We start from the raw sequence: 15,834 nt of genomic DNA, 5'->3' as shown, positions 1-15,834 counted from the left end.
AAGAAAAGGGAGGAGGGAACCCAGAGGATGGGCAAGGGGTATAGTCAGAGGGACAGAGGGAGAAAAAGGAGAGAGAGAGAGAAAGAATGTGTGTATATAAATAGATAACGGATGGGGTACGAGGGGGAGCTGGGGCATTAGCGGAAGTTTGAGAAGTCAATGTTCATGCCATCAGGTTGGAGGCTACCCAGACGGAATATAAGGTGTTGTTCCTCCAACCTGAGTGTGGCTTCATCTTTACAGTAGAGGAGGCCGTGGATAGATGTATCAGAATGGGAATGGGACGTGGAATTAAAATGTATGGCCGCTGGGAGATCCTGCTTTCTCTGGCGGATAGAGCGTAGGTGTTCAGCAAAATGATCTCCCAGTCTGCGTCGGGTCTCGCCAATATATAGAAGGCCACATCGGGAGCACCAGACGCAGTATATCACCCCAGCCGACTCACTGGTGAAGTGTCGCCTCACCTGGAAGGACTGTCTGGGGCCCTGAATGGTGGTAAGGGAGGAAGTGTAAAGGCATGTGTAGCACTTGTTCCGCTGATATGTTCCACATCCCATTCCCATTCTGATATGTTCCACGTCCCATTCCCATTCTGATATGTCCACATCCCATTCCCATTCTGATATGTCTATCCACGGCCTCCTCTACTGTAAAGATGAAGCCACACTCAGGTTGGAGGAACAACACCTTATATTCCGTCTGGGTAGCCTCCAACCTGATGGCATGAACATTGACTTCTCTAACTTCCGCTAATGCCCCACCTCCCCCTCATACTCCATCCGTTATTTATTTTTATACACACATTCTTTCTCTCTCTCTCCTTTTTCTCCCTCTGTCCCTCTCACTATACCCCTTGCCCATCCTCTGGGCTTCCCCCCTTCTCCTTTTCCTTCTCCCTGGGCCTCCTGTCCCATGATCCTCTCATATCCCTTTTGCCTATCACCTGTCCAGCTCTTGGCTCCATCCCTCCCCCTCCTGTCTTCTCCTATCATTTTGGATCTCCCGCTTCCCCTCCCACTTTCAAATCTCTTACTAGCTCTTCCTTCAGTTAGTCCTGACGAAGGGTCTTGGCCTGAAACGACGACTGTACCTCTTCCTAGAGATGCTGCCTGGCCTGCTGCGTTCACCAGCAAATCTTATGTGTGTTGCTTGAATTTCCAGCATCTGCAGAATTCCTCGTGTTTGCAAACAAAACAATGTTCCTTCGGGGCCACAATATCAACACATTACCAACAGTAGCATAAATAGCACATATGGTTACAATATCAGAAAATATAGTCATAGAGAAGAGAAAATAATACAGCCCCAAGTCCCTGAGTGGCATGATTTAAACGGATGGTAAGTTGTCCTTGTCCAGTTTGTTCTTCCACCGAGGTAACACTGGAGGGCAGAAGTGAGCGAACAATGGAGGGCTCACAAACATCAATGAAATGAGTGGCTGGGTGAAGTATTCTGGTGATTTACCAAAGTGAAAATGTTGGCTGGGATACCAGGAGAAAACACTTCCTCGACTTTTAAGTTCTGCACCAAGTGCTTTTGAATTCACCTGAAAGGGCAGATGGGGTGCTAGTTTAGTGCACTGATGTAACATGTCATTTCAGATGATGCAGCTCTCCTTAGTACTGTCATAGATCCCGGCTGGAGCTACGTTGAATGTAATTCCAACTGATAAAACCGAGTATTCTGTAGTCAGCTCTGTTCTGGAAAGCCTTCATAATGTTAACCCATCCATGGAAGATTGATTTCCTCTTTCACTATCTCTATCTAAAGTTGAAGTTCAAGTTTAATTATCATTCAACCATACAGGAATACAGCCAAATGAAGCAGCGTTACTCTGCGGCCAAGGTGCAAAACACATCACCAACAACGCACAGCACACTGCACATAGCACAAATAGCACGGGTGGTTACGATTTCAGAAAAAAAACATACAGTCACAAAGAGAAAAAAATAATATAGCCCCAAGCCCTTGTGTAGTTAAACCAGACCATGTTTAATAATCAAAAATGTCATTTTGTGATCATCAGACCAACACCATATCCTACAACCAATCAAACTCCTTCACTTCCAATTCAAGTTTAATTGTCATTTAATCATACATGAATACAGCTAAATGCAACAGAGTTAATATGGGGTTAAGGTGCAAAGACACATTACCAACAGTCACACACAGTAAACACAGTTTTACTGCAGGAACAAGAGACAGAGGAAGCAAATATGTAGTCAAGCATATTTGTGATGTAATGACATTATCTGTGTGATATTAGTCTGCCATTATATGACTTGCACAGATATGTGTGGCAGCTGTTGCTATTTTTTATTGATTTATTTTATTTTTTGAGATACAGTGTGAAGTAGGCCCTTCTGACCCTTCAAACCGTGCTGCCCAGCAGTCTCCCGATTTAACCCTAGCCTGATCATGGGACAATTTACAATGCCCAATTGACCTACCAACTGATATGTCTTTGGACTGTGGGAGGAAACCAGAGCCCCCGGAGGAAACCCACGCGGTCGTAGGGAGAACGTACAAACTCCTTACAGTCAGCAGCGAGAATTGAAACCACTGTACTGTAAAACATTGTGTTAACCTCTTTGCCACTATGTACTAATTCCTGGTATCTTCTGAGACTGGGTGCCACTGTAATGTAATGGTTCGCGCAATGCTATTACAGCTCAGGGCATTGGAGTTCGGAGTTTGGAGTTCAATTCTAACATCGTCTGCATCATCTGTAAAGAATCTCCCCATGAAGTGTGTGGGTTTCCTCCCACAGTCCAAAGGTGTACCAGTTAGTAGGCTCATTGGTCATTGTAAATTGTCTTTTGATTAGGCTAGGATTAAATTGGTGGGTTGTTGGGTGGCATGGCACAAAGGGCTGGAAGGGCCTATTCTGTGGTGTATCTCAATAAAAAAATAATTCAAGACATTACTCAGCAATTCTACAAAAGTAGCTCAAAGAACACTTCCAACATTTATTGAAAAGGTGGTGGAGAGATATTGCAGCCTTTCTGGCGGAGCTGCGCCAACATTGCTGTTGGGCAGGGAGTTCCAAGATTTATGTTGCACAGCTCAGGCAGAGGCTGGGTGAGTGATACACTGTGACGGGTACAGAGAGAAGGCTCAACCTTGAGAATTGTGCTGGAAGAAGTACAAAATGGCAGCTAAACTGCAGACAGGGTGTGCTTAATTGAAGAATGTAAAATCAAATAGGTCCTTCCCAGGGCACGGGGCGAGGAAATTCTTTTATTGAAAATAATAATCTGGAAAGAGAGGTTGTTATTCTGAAATTGCAGTCTCTGAGTACTGCCATAATAGAGTAGAAGGCAATTCTTCTGACACAGTCTGACTCTGAGACATTGCATATTTTCTAAACTGGAAGCCCCACAGAAAGCTGAAGATATTCCTTTTGCAGGAGATGAGAGGATCACTTCAACCTCCAGTCATCTCAGATAACAGGAGAATTAGTCAGCTACCATATTATGGCATTAAAGGATTTATCCACAAATTGTTAAGTTGGTGAATTCTCAGACCTTGCACTGTGAGAACAATTTACGTGGGGCTTATAATTTACATGGAATTGCAGGGGAGTTACTAGCATGGGTGGAGCATTGGCTGATAGGCAGAAAACAGAGAGTGGGAATAAAGGGATCCTATTCTGGCTGGCTGCTGGTTACCAGAGGAGTTCCACAGGGGTCAGTGTTGGGACCGTTGCTTTTTACGATGTATGTCAATGATTTGGACAATGGGATTAATAAATTTGTGGCTAAATTTGCTGATGATACAAAGATAGCTGGAAGAGTGGGTAGTGTTGGGGAAACAGAGAGCCTGCAGAGAGACTTAGATAGTTTAGGGGAATGAGCAAAGAAGTGGCAAATGAAATACAATGTTGGAAAGTGTATGGTCATACACTTTGGTGGAAGAAATAAATGGGCAGACTATTATTTAGATGGGGAGAGAATTCAAAATGCAGAGATGCAAAGGGACCTGGGATTCCTTGTGCAGGATACCCTAAAGTTTAACCTCCAGGTTGAGTCGATGGTGAAGAAGGCGAATGCAATGTTGGCATTCATTTCTAGAGGTATAGAATATAAGATCAGGGATGTGATGTTGAGGCTCTATAAGGCACTCGTGAGACCACACTTGGAGTATTGTGTGCAGTTTTGAGCTCCTTATTTTAGAAAGGCTATACTGACATTGAAGAGTATTCAGCGAAGATTCACGAGAATGTTTCCAGGAATGAAAGGATTACCGTATGAGGAATGTCTGGCAGCTCTTGGGCTGTATTCCCTGGAGTTCAGGGGAATGAGGGGGGATCTCATAGAAACAATTCAAATGTTAAAAGGCTTGAACAGATTAGATATGGCAAAATTATTTCCCATGATAGGGGAGTCTAGGACAAGAGGGCACGACTTCAGGATTGAAGGACATCCACTTAGAACAGAGATGTGGAGAAATTACCTTAGTCAGTGCGTGGTAAATCTATGGAATTTGTTGCCAAGAGTGGCTGTGGAGGCCAAGTCATCAAGGCAGGGATAGATAGGTTCTTGATTAGCCAGAGCATTAAAAGGTATGGGGACAAGGCAGGGGAGTGGGGATGACTGGAAGAATTGGATCAGCCCATGACTGAATGGCGGAGCAAACATGATGGGCCGAGTGGCCTACTTCTGCTCCTATATCTTATGGTCTTAAGATCATATGCCCTCTAACATCCTCAGGATTGTGCTATGGTGGGCAGAAATTTCTATACCCATGTTTGACAGGAAGTACAGTTAATTTCAAGACAGATTCTGGTGTAGTTCTGAGTGTACCAGGTCAAACACAATGCATTGTGCGTTATAACAACCAACAATTAGAATCATTAATCACTGACTGGGCCACCCAAGGACATCAACTTTCCTCCTTTGAAGCCACTCCATGGTTGCTCTGGTAGTGTGCTTTGGATTGCTGTCATGCTGAAAAACGAACTTCCTCCCCAGTTTAAACGCAAACAACAGGAATTCTGCAGATGCTGGAAATTCAAGCAACACACATAAAAGTTGCTGGTGAACACAGCAGGCCAGGCAGCATCTCTAGTTCCTCCCCAGTTTAAGCTTTCTGACAGAGGTGAGCAGGTTTTATCCAGGATCTCTGTATTTAGCAGCACTCATCTTCCCATCAATCGTGACCAGATTTCCTGGTCTTACTGCTAAAAGGCATCCCCATAGCATGATGCTACCTCAACCATACTTTACTGTAGGGGTGGTGTGACCTGGCACATGAACCGTTCAGTTTGAGGCCAAGAAGTTCCACTTTAGTCTACAGTATCCTCTAAGCGATGCTTTGCAAAGTCTTTACAGGCAAGGATATGTTTTCTTAAGCGGTACGTGTGGCGTAAATTTATTACTATGCATCAGTCAGGTAACAGCATACTGTTTGGCTCTATTCACAAAAAAGCATATGGAGATTAGTGACTTCAAGAATGGATATGTTGACAGTCTGAGGCATGTAAGTATTAAGAAGTTGGAGGTATTACATGCCTTGAAATACATACTGTAAGGGTGCATAAAGCCTCAGTACTGGATGAAGTCTATCCCAGAATGTGATGGGAAGCAAGGAAAGAGATTGCTGGGTCCTTGATAGAGTTTTTTGAACCTGTTAGCCACGGTTGAGGTACCAGGAGACTGGAGGAAAGCTAATGTTCTTTACATTTATTTAAGAAACGCAACAAGAATAAATGAGGGAACTAAGATCAGTGAGTCTTATGTCAGGGAAGTTATTGGAGAAAATTCTAAAGCGAGGGAAGAGGACCGGGTTGAAACAACAGAGGCTTATGGAGAAGAGAAGTTCTCAGCCGTGTCTCCCCTCTCTCATTATGGGCAATGTGAGATCGCTGGGTAATAAAATGGACGAGTTGACAGCGTTTGTCAGGAGTCAGAGAACATTTTGGGAGAGCAGTGTTATGTGTTTTACTGAAATGTGGCTGCACGAGGACATACCCGACCAAAACATTTCCATAGAGGGCTTCCAGACCGTTTGGGCTGACCGGAATTGCACTGAGAGTGGTAAGCGTAAAGGAGGGGGGGCTTGCTGTTCTGGTAAACAACAGATAGCACAATCCTGGTCATATTACGATCAAGGAACATGTTTGTAGCCCGTATATTGAACTTTTTGCTGTTGGACTCCGGCCATATTATTTGCCAAGGGAAATCTCACATGCAATTGTGGTTGTTGTGTACATCCCTCCCTCTGCCAACCCGACGTTGGCATGTAACATCATTTACACCGTCATAGCCAGATTACAAACCCAGCACCCGAGTGCCCTCATTACCATCTTGGGTGACTTCAACCATGTTACCATGGCTAGAACTCTGCCCAACTTCATGCAGTACGTGAGCTGTACAACCAGAGGGGAGAGGACTCTGGATTTGATGTACGCTAACGTTAAGGATGCATACAGCTCCTCTCCCCTCCCCCCATTGGGAAGGTCAGATCACAACTTGGTGCATCTAAAACCCTGCTACGTGCCTCTGGTGAAGAGTAAACCTGCAGCCTCGAGGACAGCGAGGAAATGGTCAGAGGAGGCTTACGAGGCGCTCCAGGGCAGGCACTCTGTGAGCCACATGGAGAGGATATTGATGGGCTCACAGAATGCATCACTGATTACATCAACTTCTGTGCGGACTGCAATGTTCCAACAAGAACTGTCCTTTGTTATTTAAATAACAAGCCATGGGTAACAAAGGACATGAAGGACATGCTGAACGCTAAAAAGAGGGCATTTAGAGATGGAAGTAGGGAGGAGCTGAGGGCAATACAGAGGGACCTGAAAGCCAGGATCAGGGAGGCTAAAGACAGGTACAGGAGGAAGCTTGAGTGGAAACTCCAGCAGAACAACATGAGAGAGGTCTGGAGGGGGATGAGGACCATCACTGGGTTTCGGCAAACTAACAACAGAGGAGCTGAAGGCAGTGTGGACAGGGCCAATGAACTTAACCTGTTCTTTAACAGATTTGACATTGTGACCCCTGCCCATCCCCCACATGAGTCATCTGTTGTCGGCCCCCAACCAACACATATTCCACTCTCCCCTCCTACCCCTCCTCACAGTCCTCCACCCTGCTCTCATGACTATACCCCTTCCCTACACGAAACCACCACGGTGGGCTTCACAGCTGAACAGGTGAGAAGACCGCTGAAACGTCTCAACCTGAGCAAGGCTGCAGGACTGGATGGTGTCAGTACCAGGGTGCTCAAAGCCTGTGCCCCTCAGCTATGTGGAGTACTTCGCCATGTTTTCAACCTGAGCCTGAGGCTCTGGAGGGTTCCTGTGCTGTGGAAGACGTCCTGCCTCGTCCCTGTGCCGAAGATGCCACGCCCCAGCGGCCTCAATGACTACAGATCGGTGGCATTGACCTCCCACATCATGAAGACCCTAGAGAGACTTGTTCTGGAGCTGCTCCGGCCTATGGTTAGGCCACACTTAGATCCCCTCCAGTTCACCTACCAGCCCTGACTAGGAGTTGAGGATGCCATCGTCTACCTGCTGAACCATGTCTACGCCCACCTGGACAAGCCAGTGAGCACTGTGAGGGTCATGTTTTTTGACTTCCCCAGTGCATTCAACACCATCTGCCCCGCTCTGCTGGGGGAGAAGCTGACAGCCATGCAGGTGGATGCTTCCCTGGTGTCATGGATTCTTGACTACCTGACTGGCAGACCACAGTACGTGTGCTTGCAACACTGTGTGTCCGACAGAGTGATCAGCAGCGCTGGGGCTCCACAGGGGACTGTCTTGTCTCCCTTTCTCTTCACCATTTACACCTCGGACTTCAACTACTGCACAGAGTCTTGTCATCTTCAGAAGTTTTCTGATGACTCTGCCATAGTTGGATGCATCAGCAAGGGAGATGAGGCTGAGTACAGGGCTACGGTAGGAAACTTTGTCACATGGTGCGAGCAGAATTATCTGCAGCTTAATGTGAAAAAGACTAAGGAGCTGGTGGTAGACCTGAGGAGAGCTAAGGTACCAGTGACCCCTGTTTCCATCCAGGGGGTCAGTGTGGATATGGTGGAGGATTACAAATACCTGGGGATACGAATTGACAATAAACTGGACTGGTCAAAGAACACTGAGGCTGTCTACAAGAAGAGTCAGAGCCATCTCTATTTCCTGAGGAGACTGAGGTCCTTTAACATCTGTCGGATGATGCTGAGGATGTTCTATGAGTCTGTGGTGGCCAGTGCGATCATGTTTGCTGTTGTGTGCTGGGGCAGCAGGCTGAGGGTAGCAGACACCAACAGAATCAACAAACTCATTCGTAAGGCCAGTGATGTTGTGGGGATGGAACTGGACTCTCTGATGGTGGTGTCTGAAAAGAGGATGCTGTCCAAGTTGCATGCCATCTTGGGCAATGTCTCCCATCCACTACATAATGTACTGGGTGGGCACAGGAGTACATTCAGCCAGAGACTCATTCCACTGAGATGCAACACAGAGCGTCATAGGAAGTCATTCCTGCCTGTGGCCATCAAACTTTACAACTCCTCCCTTGGAGGGTCAGACACCCTGAGTCAATAGGCTGGTCCTGGACTTATTTCCTGACATAATTTACATATTACTATTTAATTATTTATGGTTTCATTACTCTTTGATTAATTATGGTGCAACTGTAACGAAAACTAATTTCCCCTGGGATCGATAAAGTATGACTATGACTATGACTATGACTAAAAAGGACAGGATTTGAGTACAGTTAGAAAGGTAGAGACAGCCAACGTGGCTTTGTGTAGGGGAAATCCTGTCTCACTGATTTGATTGAGCTCTTTGAGGAGTTAACAAAGGAAATTGATGATGACAGAGCAGTGGATATTGACTTTAGTAAGGCATTTAGCATGGTCGGCTGGTCCAGAAGGTTAAGGTATGCAGGATTCAAGGCAAGCTAGGTAACTGGATCCTTAGTTGTTTTTGGGAATAGGGGACAGAGGATGGAAGTGGCAGAAGGATGCTTTGTTGATTGGAAGTCTGTCACTAGTGATGCACTGCAGGGATTAGTGCTGGGACTTGTTGTTTCTGACATATTAATGACATGGGTATGACCATAGTATGTAGATTACTAAATTTGTAGATAGCATGTAAAAGGTAGTGCTGTAGTTAGTGAGAAAGGGTTTCTGAGGCTACAACAGGATGCAGATCAGACAAAAGTTGGGCAGAGCATTAGCAGATGGAATTTAATCCTGACAGCTGTGAAGTAATACATTTTGGGAGGTCAAATTTGGATGAGAGCATGTACAGCAAATGATAAAGCACAAAGGAATGTAAATAAACAGAGGGAGCTTGGGGCTCAAGCACAGTACCCTGAAAGTAGCCATGCGAGTGGGTGGGTGGTGAAGGTATATGCATGTTTGCCTCTATAGGTTGGGGTGTTGCAACTTTTTTTTTAAAACATTGGTTAGGCCACAGTTGTAGAATATTATGTGCATTATTCTGATTATGGGATGTGGTTGCAATGGAGAGTAGATTCACAGGATATTACCTGGATTGGAGATTTTTAGTTAAGAAGAGAGATTGAATATGCTGGCAACACACACAAAACGCTAGTGGAACGCAGGCCGTCCTGACAAAGGGTCTCAGCCTGAAACGTCGCCTGTGCTTCTTCCTATGGATGCTGTCTGGCCCGTTGAGTTCCACCAGCATTTTGTGTGCGTTGCCTGAATTTCCAGCATCTGCAGATTTCCTCATGTTTGTGTTTTTGAATATGCAGGGTTTGTTAACTCTGGAGTTAAGGAGGCTGAAGTGTGACCTGATGAAAGCTTATAAGATCATCAGCAGCATAGATAGGGTAGGTGGTCAAATCTATTTCCTATAGTCGAGGTATGTGAAACAAAAGGGCATTATTGGTTTATGCAGGGCAACACAGTAGTGTAGCGCTATTAAAGCACTGGTGACCAGGGTTCAATTCCGCCGCTGTCTGGAAGGAGTTTGTACGTTTTCCCTGTGACCGCGTGGGTTTGCTCCCACATTCCAAAAACGCACGGGTTAGTAGGTTATTTAGTCACATGGGTGGAATTGGGAAGTGTGGACTTGCTGGACCAGATGGGCCTGTAACTGCTGTATCTCAAAGTGTAACTAAATTTCAAATGAGAAAGCAGCTCTAAAGGAATAAGTATTTTACACAGCGGGTAGTTGATATCTGGAACTCATTGCCAGAGAATGCAGTGGAATCAAACACAGTACAGTCATTAAATTTAAGGGGCATTTAGACAGACACTTACATAGACAAGACATTGAATGATACAGTCCTAATGTGAGCAAATGATGCAGATTGGTAAAAAGTTCAGCATAGATTGATGGGCTGAAGGGTCTGCATATGTGCTGTACAGTTCTATGACTCTATGATATTTGAATAGCCTGCTAGCAGATTAGTGGAGCTTTACTCTATTAGTAAATCAAGGTGCTCAGATGAAGACGGCTGGGTAAAATCCCAATTGCACTATGAAGCAAAGCAGCAGTGTTCTCCTGCTAATGATCCTATATCTGTCCCTCAAGTCACACCCAGAACAAGTTCTCACACAGCCATTCACGTGACTTGGCTTAACTCAGATTGGGTTTAAACACAATGAAAAGAAAATATGGAATAAATATCGCCATTTCATCAACCAAGTGGACACGAGGAATGAGATGGAAGAGGCTCTAATTGCCTGGATAGGAAGAGCTCCAACACTCTAGAAGCTCAACAGCACCCAGAAACAGAATCAGGTTTAATATGTCATGTGAAATATGTTGCTATGTGGCAGCAGTACGTTGCAATACATCATAATAAAAACAGTACATCACAGTAAGTATATATATTAAGAAGTTAAATAAGTAGTGCAAGAAGAGAGAAAAAAGGTGGTGTAGTGTTCATGGGTTCATGTCCATTAAGAAATCTGATGGCAGAGGGGAAGAACCTGTTTCTAAATTGCTGAGTGGGTGCTTTCAGGCTCCTGTACCTCCTCCCTGATGGTAGCAATGAGACGAGGGCATGTCCTGGGTGATGGGGGTCCTTAATGATGGATGCCGCCTTTTTGAATTGATTGGAACACTGGGTGAGATGCCAGCAGAACAGCAATGGCTAGAATTTCTGGAAGCAATTGGGAAGGCACAGGATATATACATCCCAAAGAGGAACAAGTATTCTAAAGGGAAGATGACACAATTGTGGCTAACAAGAGAAGTCAAAGCCAGCATAAAAGCCAAAGAAAGGTAAAAAAATTAGTGGGAAGTTAGAGAATGGGAAGCTTTTAAAATCCAACAGAACGCAACTAAAAAAAAGTCATTAAGAAGGTAAAGATGGAATACAAAAGAAAGCTAGCCAATAATATTAAAGAGGATGCCAAAAATTTCTTCAGATACACAAAAGGTAAAAGAGATGCAAGAGTAGATAGCAGACCACTGGGAAGCGATGCTGGAGAGGTAGCAATGGCGGAACTGAATAAGTATTGTATTTTGTGTCAGTCTTCACTGTGGAAGACACTAGCAGTATGGTGGAAATTCCAGGTATCAAGGGGCATGAAAGTGTGTGAAGTGACCATAACTAGAGAGAAGGTTCTTGGGAAACTGAAAGGTCTGAAGGTAGATAAGTCAGTGGACCAGATGGTGTATACCCCATTGTTCTGAAAGAGGTGGCTGAATAGATTAGTGAAGGCATTAGTAACAACCTTTCAAGAATCATTAGATTCTGGAATGGTTCTGGAAGACTGGGAAAATGCAAAAGTCATTACACTCTTCAAGGGAAAGAGGCAGAAGAAAGGAAACAATAGGCCAGTTAGTTTGACCTCGGTGGTTGAGATGATGTTGGAGTTCAATTATTAAGGATGAGGTCTCAGGGTACTTGGAGGACACGATAAAATAATCAGCATGGTTTCCTCAAGAGAAAATCTTGCCTGACAAATCTGTTGGAATTCTTTGAAGTAACAAGTAGGGTAGACAAAGGAAAATCGGTTGATGTTGTATACTTGGATTTTCAGATGGCCTTTGATAAGGTGCCACACATGAAGCTGCTTAAGAAGCTACGAGCCCATGGTATTACAGGAAAGATTCTAGCATGGATAAAGCAGTGGCTGATTGGCAGGAGGCAAAGTGTGGGAACAAATGGAGTCTTTTCTACTTTGCTGACAGTGACTAGTGGTGTTCCACAGATGTCTGTGTTGGGACTGATACTTTTAATGTTATATATCAATGATTTGGATGATGGAATTGATGGCTTTGTCTGAAAGTTTGCAGACAATATGAAAATAGGTGGAGAGGCAGGTAGTTTTGAAGAAGCAGACAGGCTACAGAAGGACTTAGACAGATTAGGAGAATGGGCATAGACATGGCAGATGGAATACAGTGTCAGGAAGTGTATGGTCAAGTACTTTGGTAGAGGAAAATAAAGGGTTGACTATTTTCTAAATGGAAAGAAAATGCAAAAAACTGAGGTGCAAAGGGACGTGCAGGATTCCCTAAAGTTTAATTTGCAGATTGAGTCTGTGGTGAGGAAGGCAAATATGGTGTAGCATTCATTTCAAGAGAACTAGAATATAAAAGCAAGGATGTAATGTTGAAAGTTTATAAAGCACTGGTGAGGTCTCACTTGGGGTACTGTGAGCAGTTTTGGGACTCTTATCTTAGCAAAGGATGTGCTGAAATTGGAGAGGGTGCAAAGGAGGTTCACAAAAATTATTCCAGTATTCAATGGCTTGTCATATGAAGACTATTTGATGGCTCTGGGCCTGTATTCACTACAATTCAGAAGAATGAGGGGTGATCTCATTGAAACCTATCAAATGGTGAAAAGTCTTCATAGAGTGGATATGGAGAGGATGTTTTCTATGGTGGGAGAGTCTAAGACCAGAGAACCTCAGAATAGAGGTGTCCTTTTAGAATGGAGATGGGGAGGAATTTCTTTAGCCAGAGAGTGGTGAATCTGTGAAATTCTTTACCACAGGCAACTGTGGAGGCCAAGTCTTTATGCATGTTTAAGACAGAGGTTGATAGATTCTTGATTGGTCAAGGCATGAAGAGATATAGGGAAAAGGCAGGAGATTGGGGCTGAGAGGGAAATTGGATCAGCCATGACCAAATGGCCCAATTATGCTCCTATATCTCATGGTCTTATGGTTTGTTCATTTTGTGCAATGTGGTATAGCATCAGTGATCATGGTCTCACCATGACCATGATTGTCCTTGGCAAATTTTTCTACAGATGTGGTCTGCCATTGCCTTCTTCTGGGCAGTGTCTTTACAAGTAACCCCAGCCATTATCATACTCTTCAGTGATTGCCTGGTGTCAGTGGTTGGAAAACCCAAGACTTCTGATATGCACCAGCTGCTCATACGGCCATTCATCATCAGCTCCCATGGCTTCATGTGACCCTGATCTGGGGGGGGGGGGGGGAGAAGAGGAGGGAGGAGGAGGCTAAGCAGATGCCACACCTTGTCCAAGGGTGACCTGTAGGCTAGTGGAGGGAAGGAGTACCTTACACTTCCTTTGGTAAAAAGGATCTCCACCCCAGCACCCATTGGTTTGTAGACTTCCCAAACAGAATTCAAGATGCTGCTTCTAGTTTGTGTGCTTAATGGAGAGATAGCTTGGCTTGGGAATGGGGAGGAGAATTAAATTGGTTGGTAGCTCGGAACTCCAGGAGGCCACTCTACCAAAAGATGAGCCACGTAACTACTTTGGTTCTAATTTACTTTAGTAGCTATGGCATTTACTTGCATGGTCTTGTCTGCGTTGACTATTAAGTTACAGTCAATCAAAAGAATATGGCAGCGTACACTGGATTAATCTCTCTGTCGATAACTATTACAAAATATTACACAGTTTTATAGTACTCTAGTAGTTTTGGTAGTCTAATTTGTTCTGTATTTCATTTAAATACATCATTTGTTACTCAGTTTGTCTTTTTTTATATATATACCTTTTTAGCTATTTCCATGAAACTTCGACTAATTGGAGCTTCCACTTAATCGGCCAAAATATACTGGTCCTGATGTGGCCCAATTAACCCTAATCCACTGTATACCAATGATTTATCCAAGGGGACCAAATGCTATATGTCCAAGTTTGCTGATGATACTGAATTAGGTGAGATGGTGAGTGTGAAGGAGGATGCAAAGAGGCTTTAGTGGGGGCATGGCAGAGTGGAGTGAGCGAGCAGAATGGATCTGTAAATGGCAAGAAATTGGGTAGTGTTGATGAGTGGAGACTAGAGTGCAGTTGTACACAAGTCACTGCAGGTCAACCACCAAAGCTACTGTTGGGGGGTGGGGGGAGGTGACTCAAGAGTTAGTGCTGCTGGCTCACAACTACAGGGACCCAGGTATGACCTGACCTCAGCTGCAGTATTTGTGCAGCTTTCACATTCTCCCCATGATACCATAGCTTCATCTTGAACCCAGAGTGCTGATATGTTAACTGCCTCTAGTGTAGCTTTGTCAAAAATGGCAAGTTGGTAAGCATGAGAAATCGTCTTCAGGGAAATAGGAGAATGACATGGGCTTGTTCTGTATGAGCTGGCAGACTTAATGGGCTGAATGGCCACTTTATATGCTACATTGATTGTTCAAAGGTGCAAGACACACTCAAGTGGGCAAATGGTATGCCAGTCTTTAGAACAAAGGGTCTAGGTTACAGGAATGTGAAAGACTTATTGCTGTTGTACAAGGCTCTGGTGAGAGTTCACCTGAAGTGTTGCGTACAGTTATTTCCTTACTGTATTTGCCCTAGCAGCGGAGCGAGGATTCTCTAGACTGGATCCAGGGCTGTCAGATTTGCTGCATAGGTAGTACTTGAGTGGACCAGAGGTTAGAAGAATCAGACACCTCATGGAATCTTAGAAAGTTGTTAAAGGGCCTGATTCACTGGATGTGGGAAAGCTGACCCAGGATTCATAGAACAAACAAGCAGGCACAGTTTGAGAATCAGGGGTGGACAAATCAGGCAGGGTGACAAGCTTTTGGAATTCTACAATCCAGATGGCTCCAGAAGTTCAATTATTATGTTCATTTGAAGAATCATGGATTTCTGAATATTAAGGGAATCAAAGAAAGTTGTGATAGCACTGGGAATGGCACTGAGCCAAGGCCAGCCACGACTGGATGAGTGGCAGGGTTGGGTCAAATTTCAGAGTAAAATTTATTATCAGAGTACATACATGTTACAACATACAACCCTGAGATTCTTTTTCTTCTCAAAGCATTGGATGACGATCTCCTGTTTCTCACGCAGATCACGGGATAACAATGGAATTATTTAAATTAAATATATTTATTGAATCAACTACAAGCACTGATAACACAGTTAGAAACTCTTGCCTTTGTTCTCAAATCTGCCCTCTTACAGTACACTAGCCATGACGTGTTTGCCCATTTGCACAAAAGCACTGTTGTGAGAGGATCTGGGGAGGCACTTAGCCCCAGCATGGGAAGGTACTCCCAGACTGGCAGTGTCTGAATACACTACATTGTGTGCCATCCTTTTCTACAGTTAAACGCTACCCCTTCTGCAATTTGTGCCATTTTTACACAGAGCATGATTCCCTGTTTTGCCAGTACCAAGTGTAGCACCCTCACCAGGCCTGTATGCAAACATGTCTTGTTAGCTGGCCTTGCAAACAGTCACAGGATTCAGCGGTAAGAAGGCCAGCCACCTTTCATAAACAATAGGCATCTAGGATCGGTATGATTTAGGGTTCAATCAAACAGGAATATGGTGATGTTTCGATTAAAGAAACCTCGATTTGAGTGAATGCTGTGTAACAACTGCACATACACAATTATCAGTCAGCAAGAAATAACATCATACACTGCATAAAGTTAGAAAGAATATTTAC

General features: G+C 44.3%; 1 protein-coding gene across 1 annotated transcript in view; it reads right to left on the bottom strand.

Annotated features, from left to right (window-relative positions):
- Positions 1-10,020: 10,020 nt before the first annotated feature.
- The window catches only part of LOC134340486 (integrin beta-3-like), a 143,299-nt gene continuing 137,485 nt past the window's right edge, over positions 10,021-15,834 (bottom strand). The window contains exon 13 of the mRNA XM_063037797.1: positions 10,021-10,169. Within this exon, the coding sequence (XP_062893867.1) occupies positions 10,021-10,169 (149 nt within the window). The remainder of the gene's footprint in view (positions 10,170-15,834) is intronic.

Source organism: Mobula hypostoma, chromosome X1 (genome assembly GCF_963921235.1).
Source record: "Mobula hypostoma chromosome X1, sMobHyp1.1, whole genome shotgun sequence".
Classification (NCBI taxonomy): Eukaryota; Metazoa; Chordata; class Chondrichthyes; order Myliobatiformes; family Myliobatidae; genus Mobula; species Mobula hypostoma.
The sequence above is the reverse complement of the archived record's forward strand: the minus strand, read 5'-3'. Positions and strand labels throughout refer to the sequence as shown.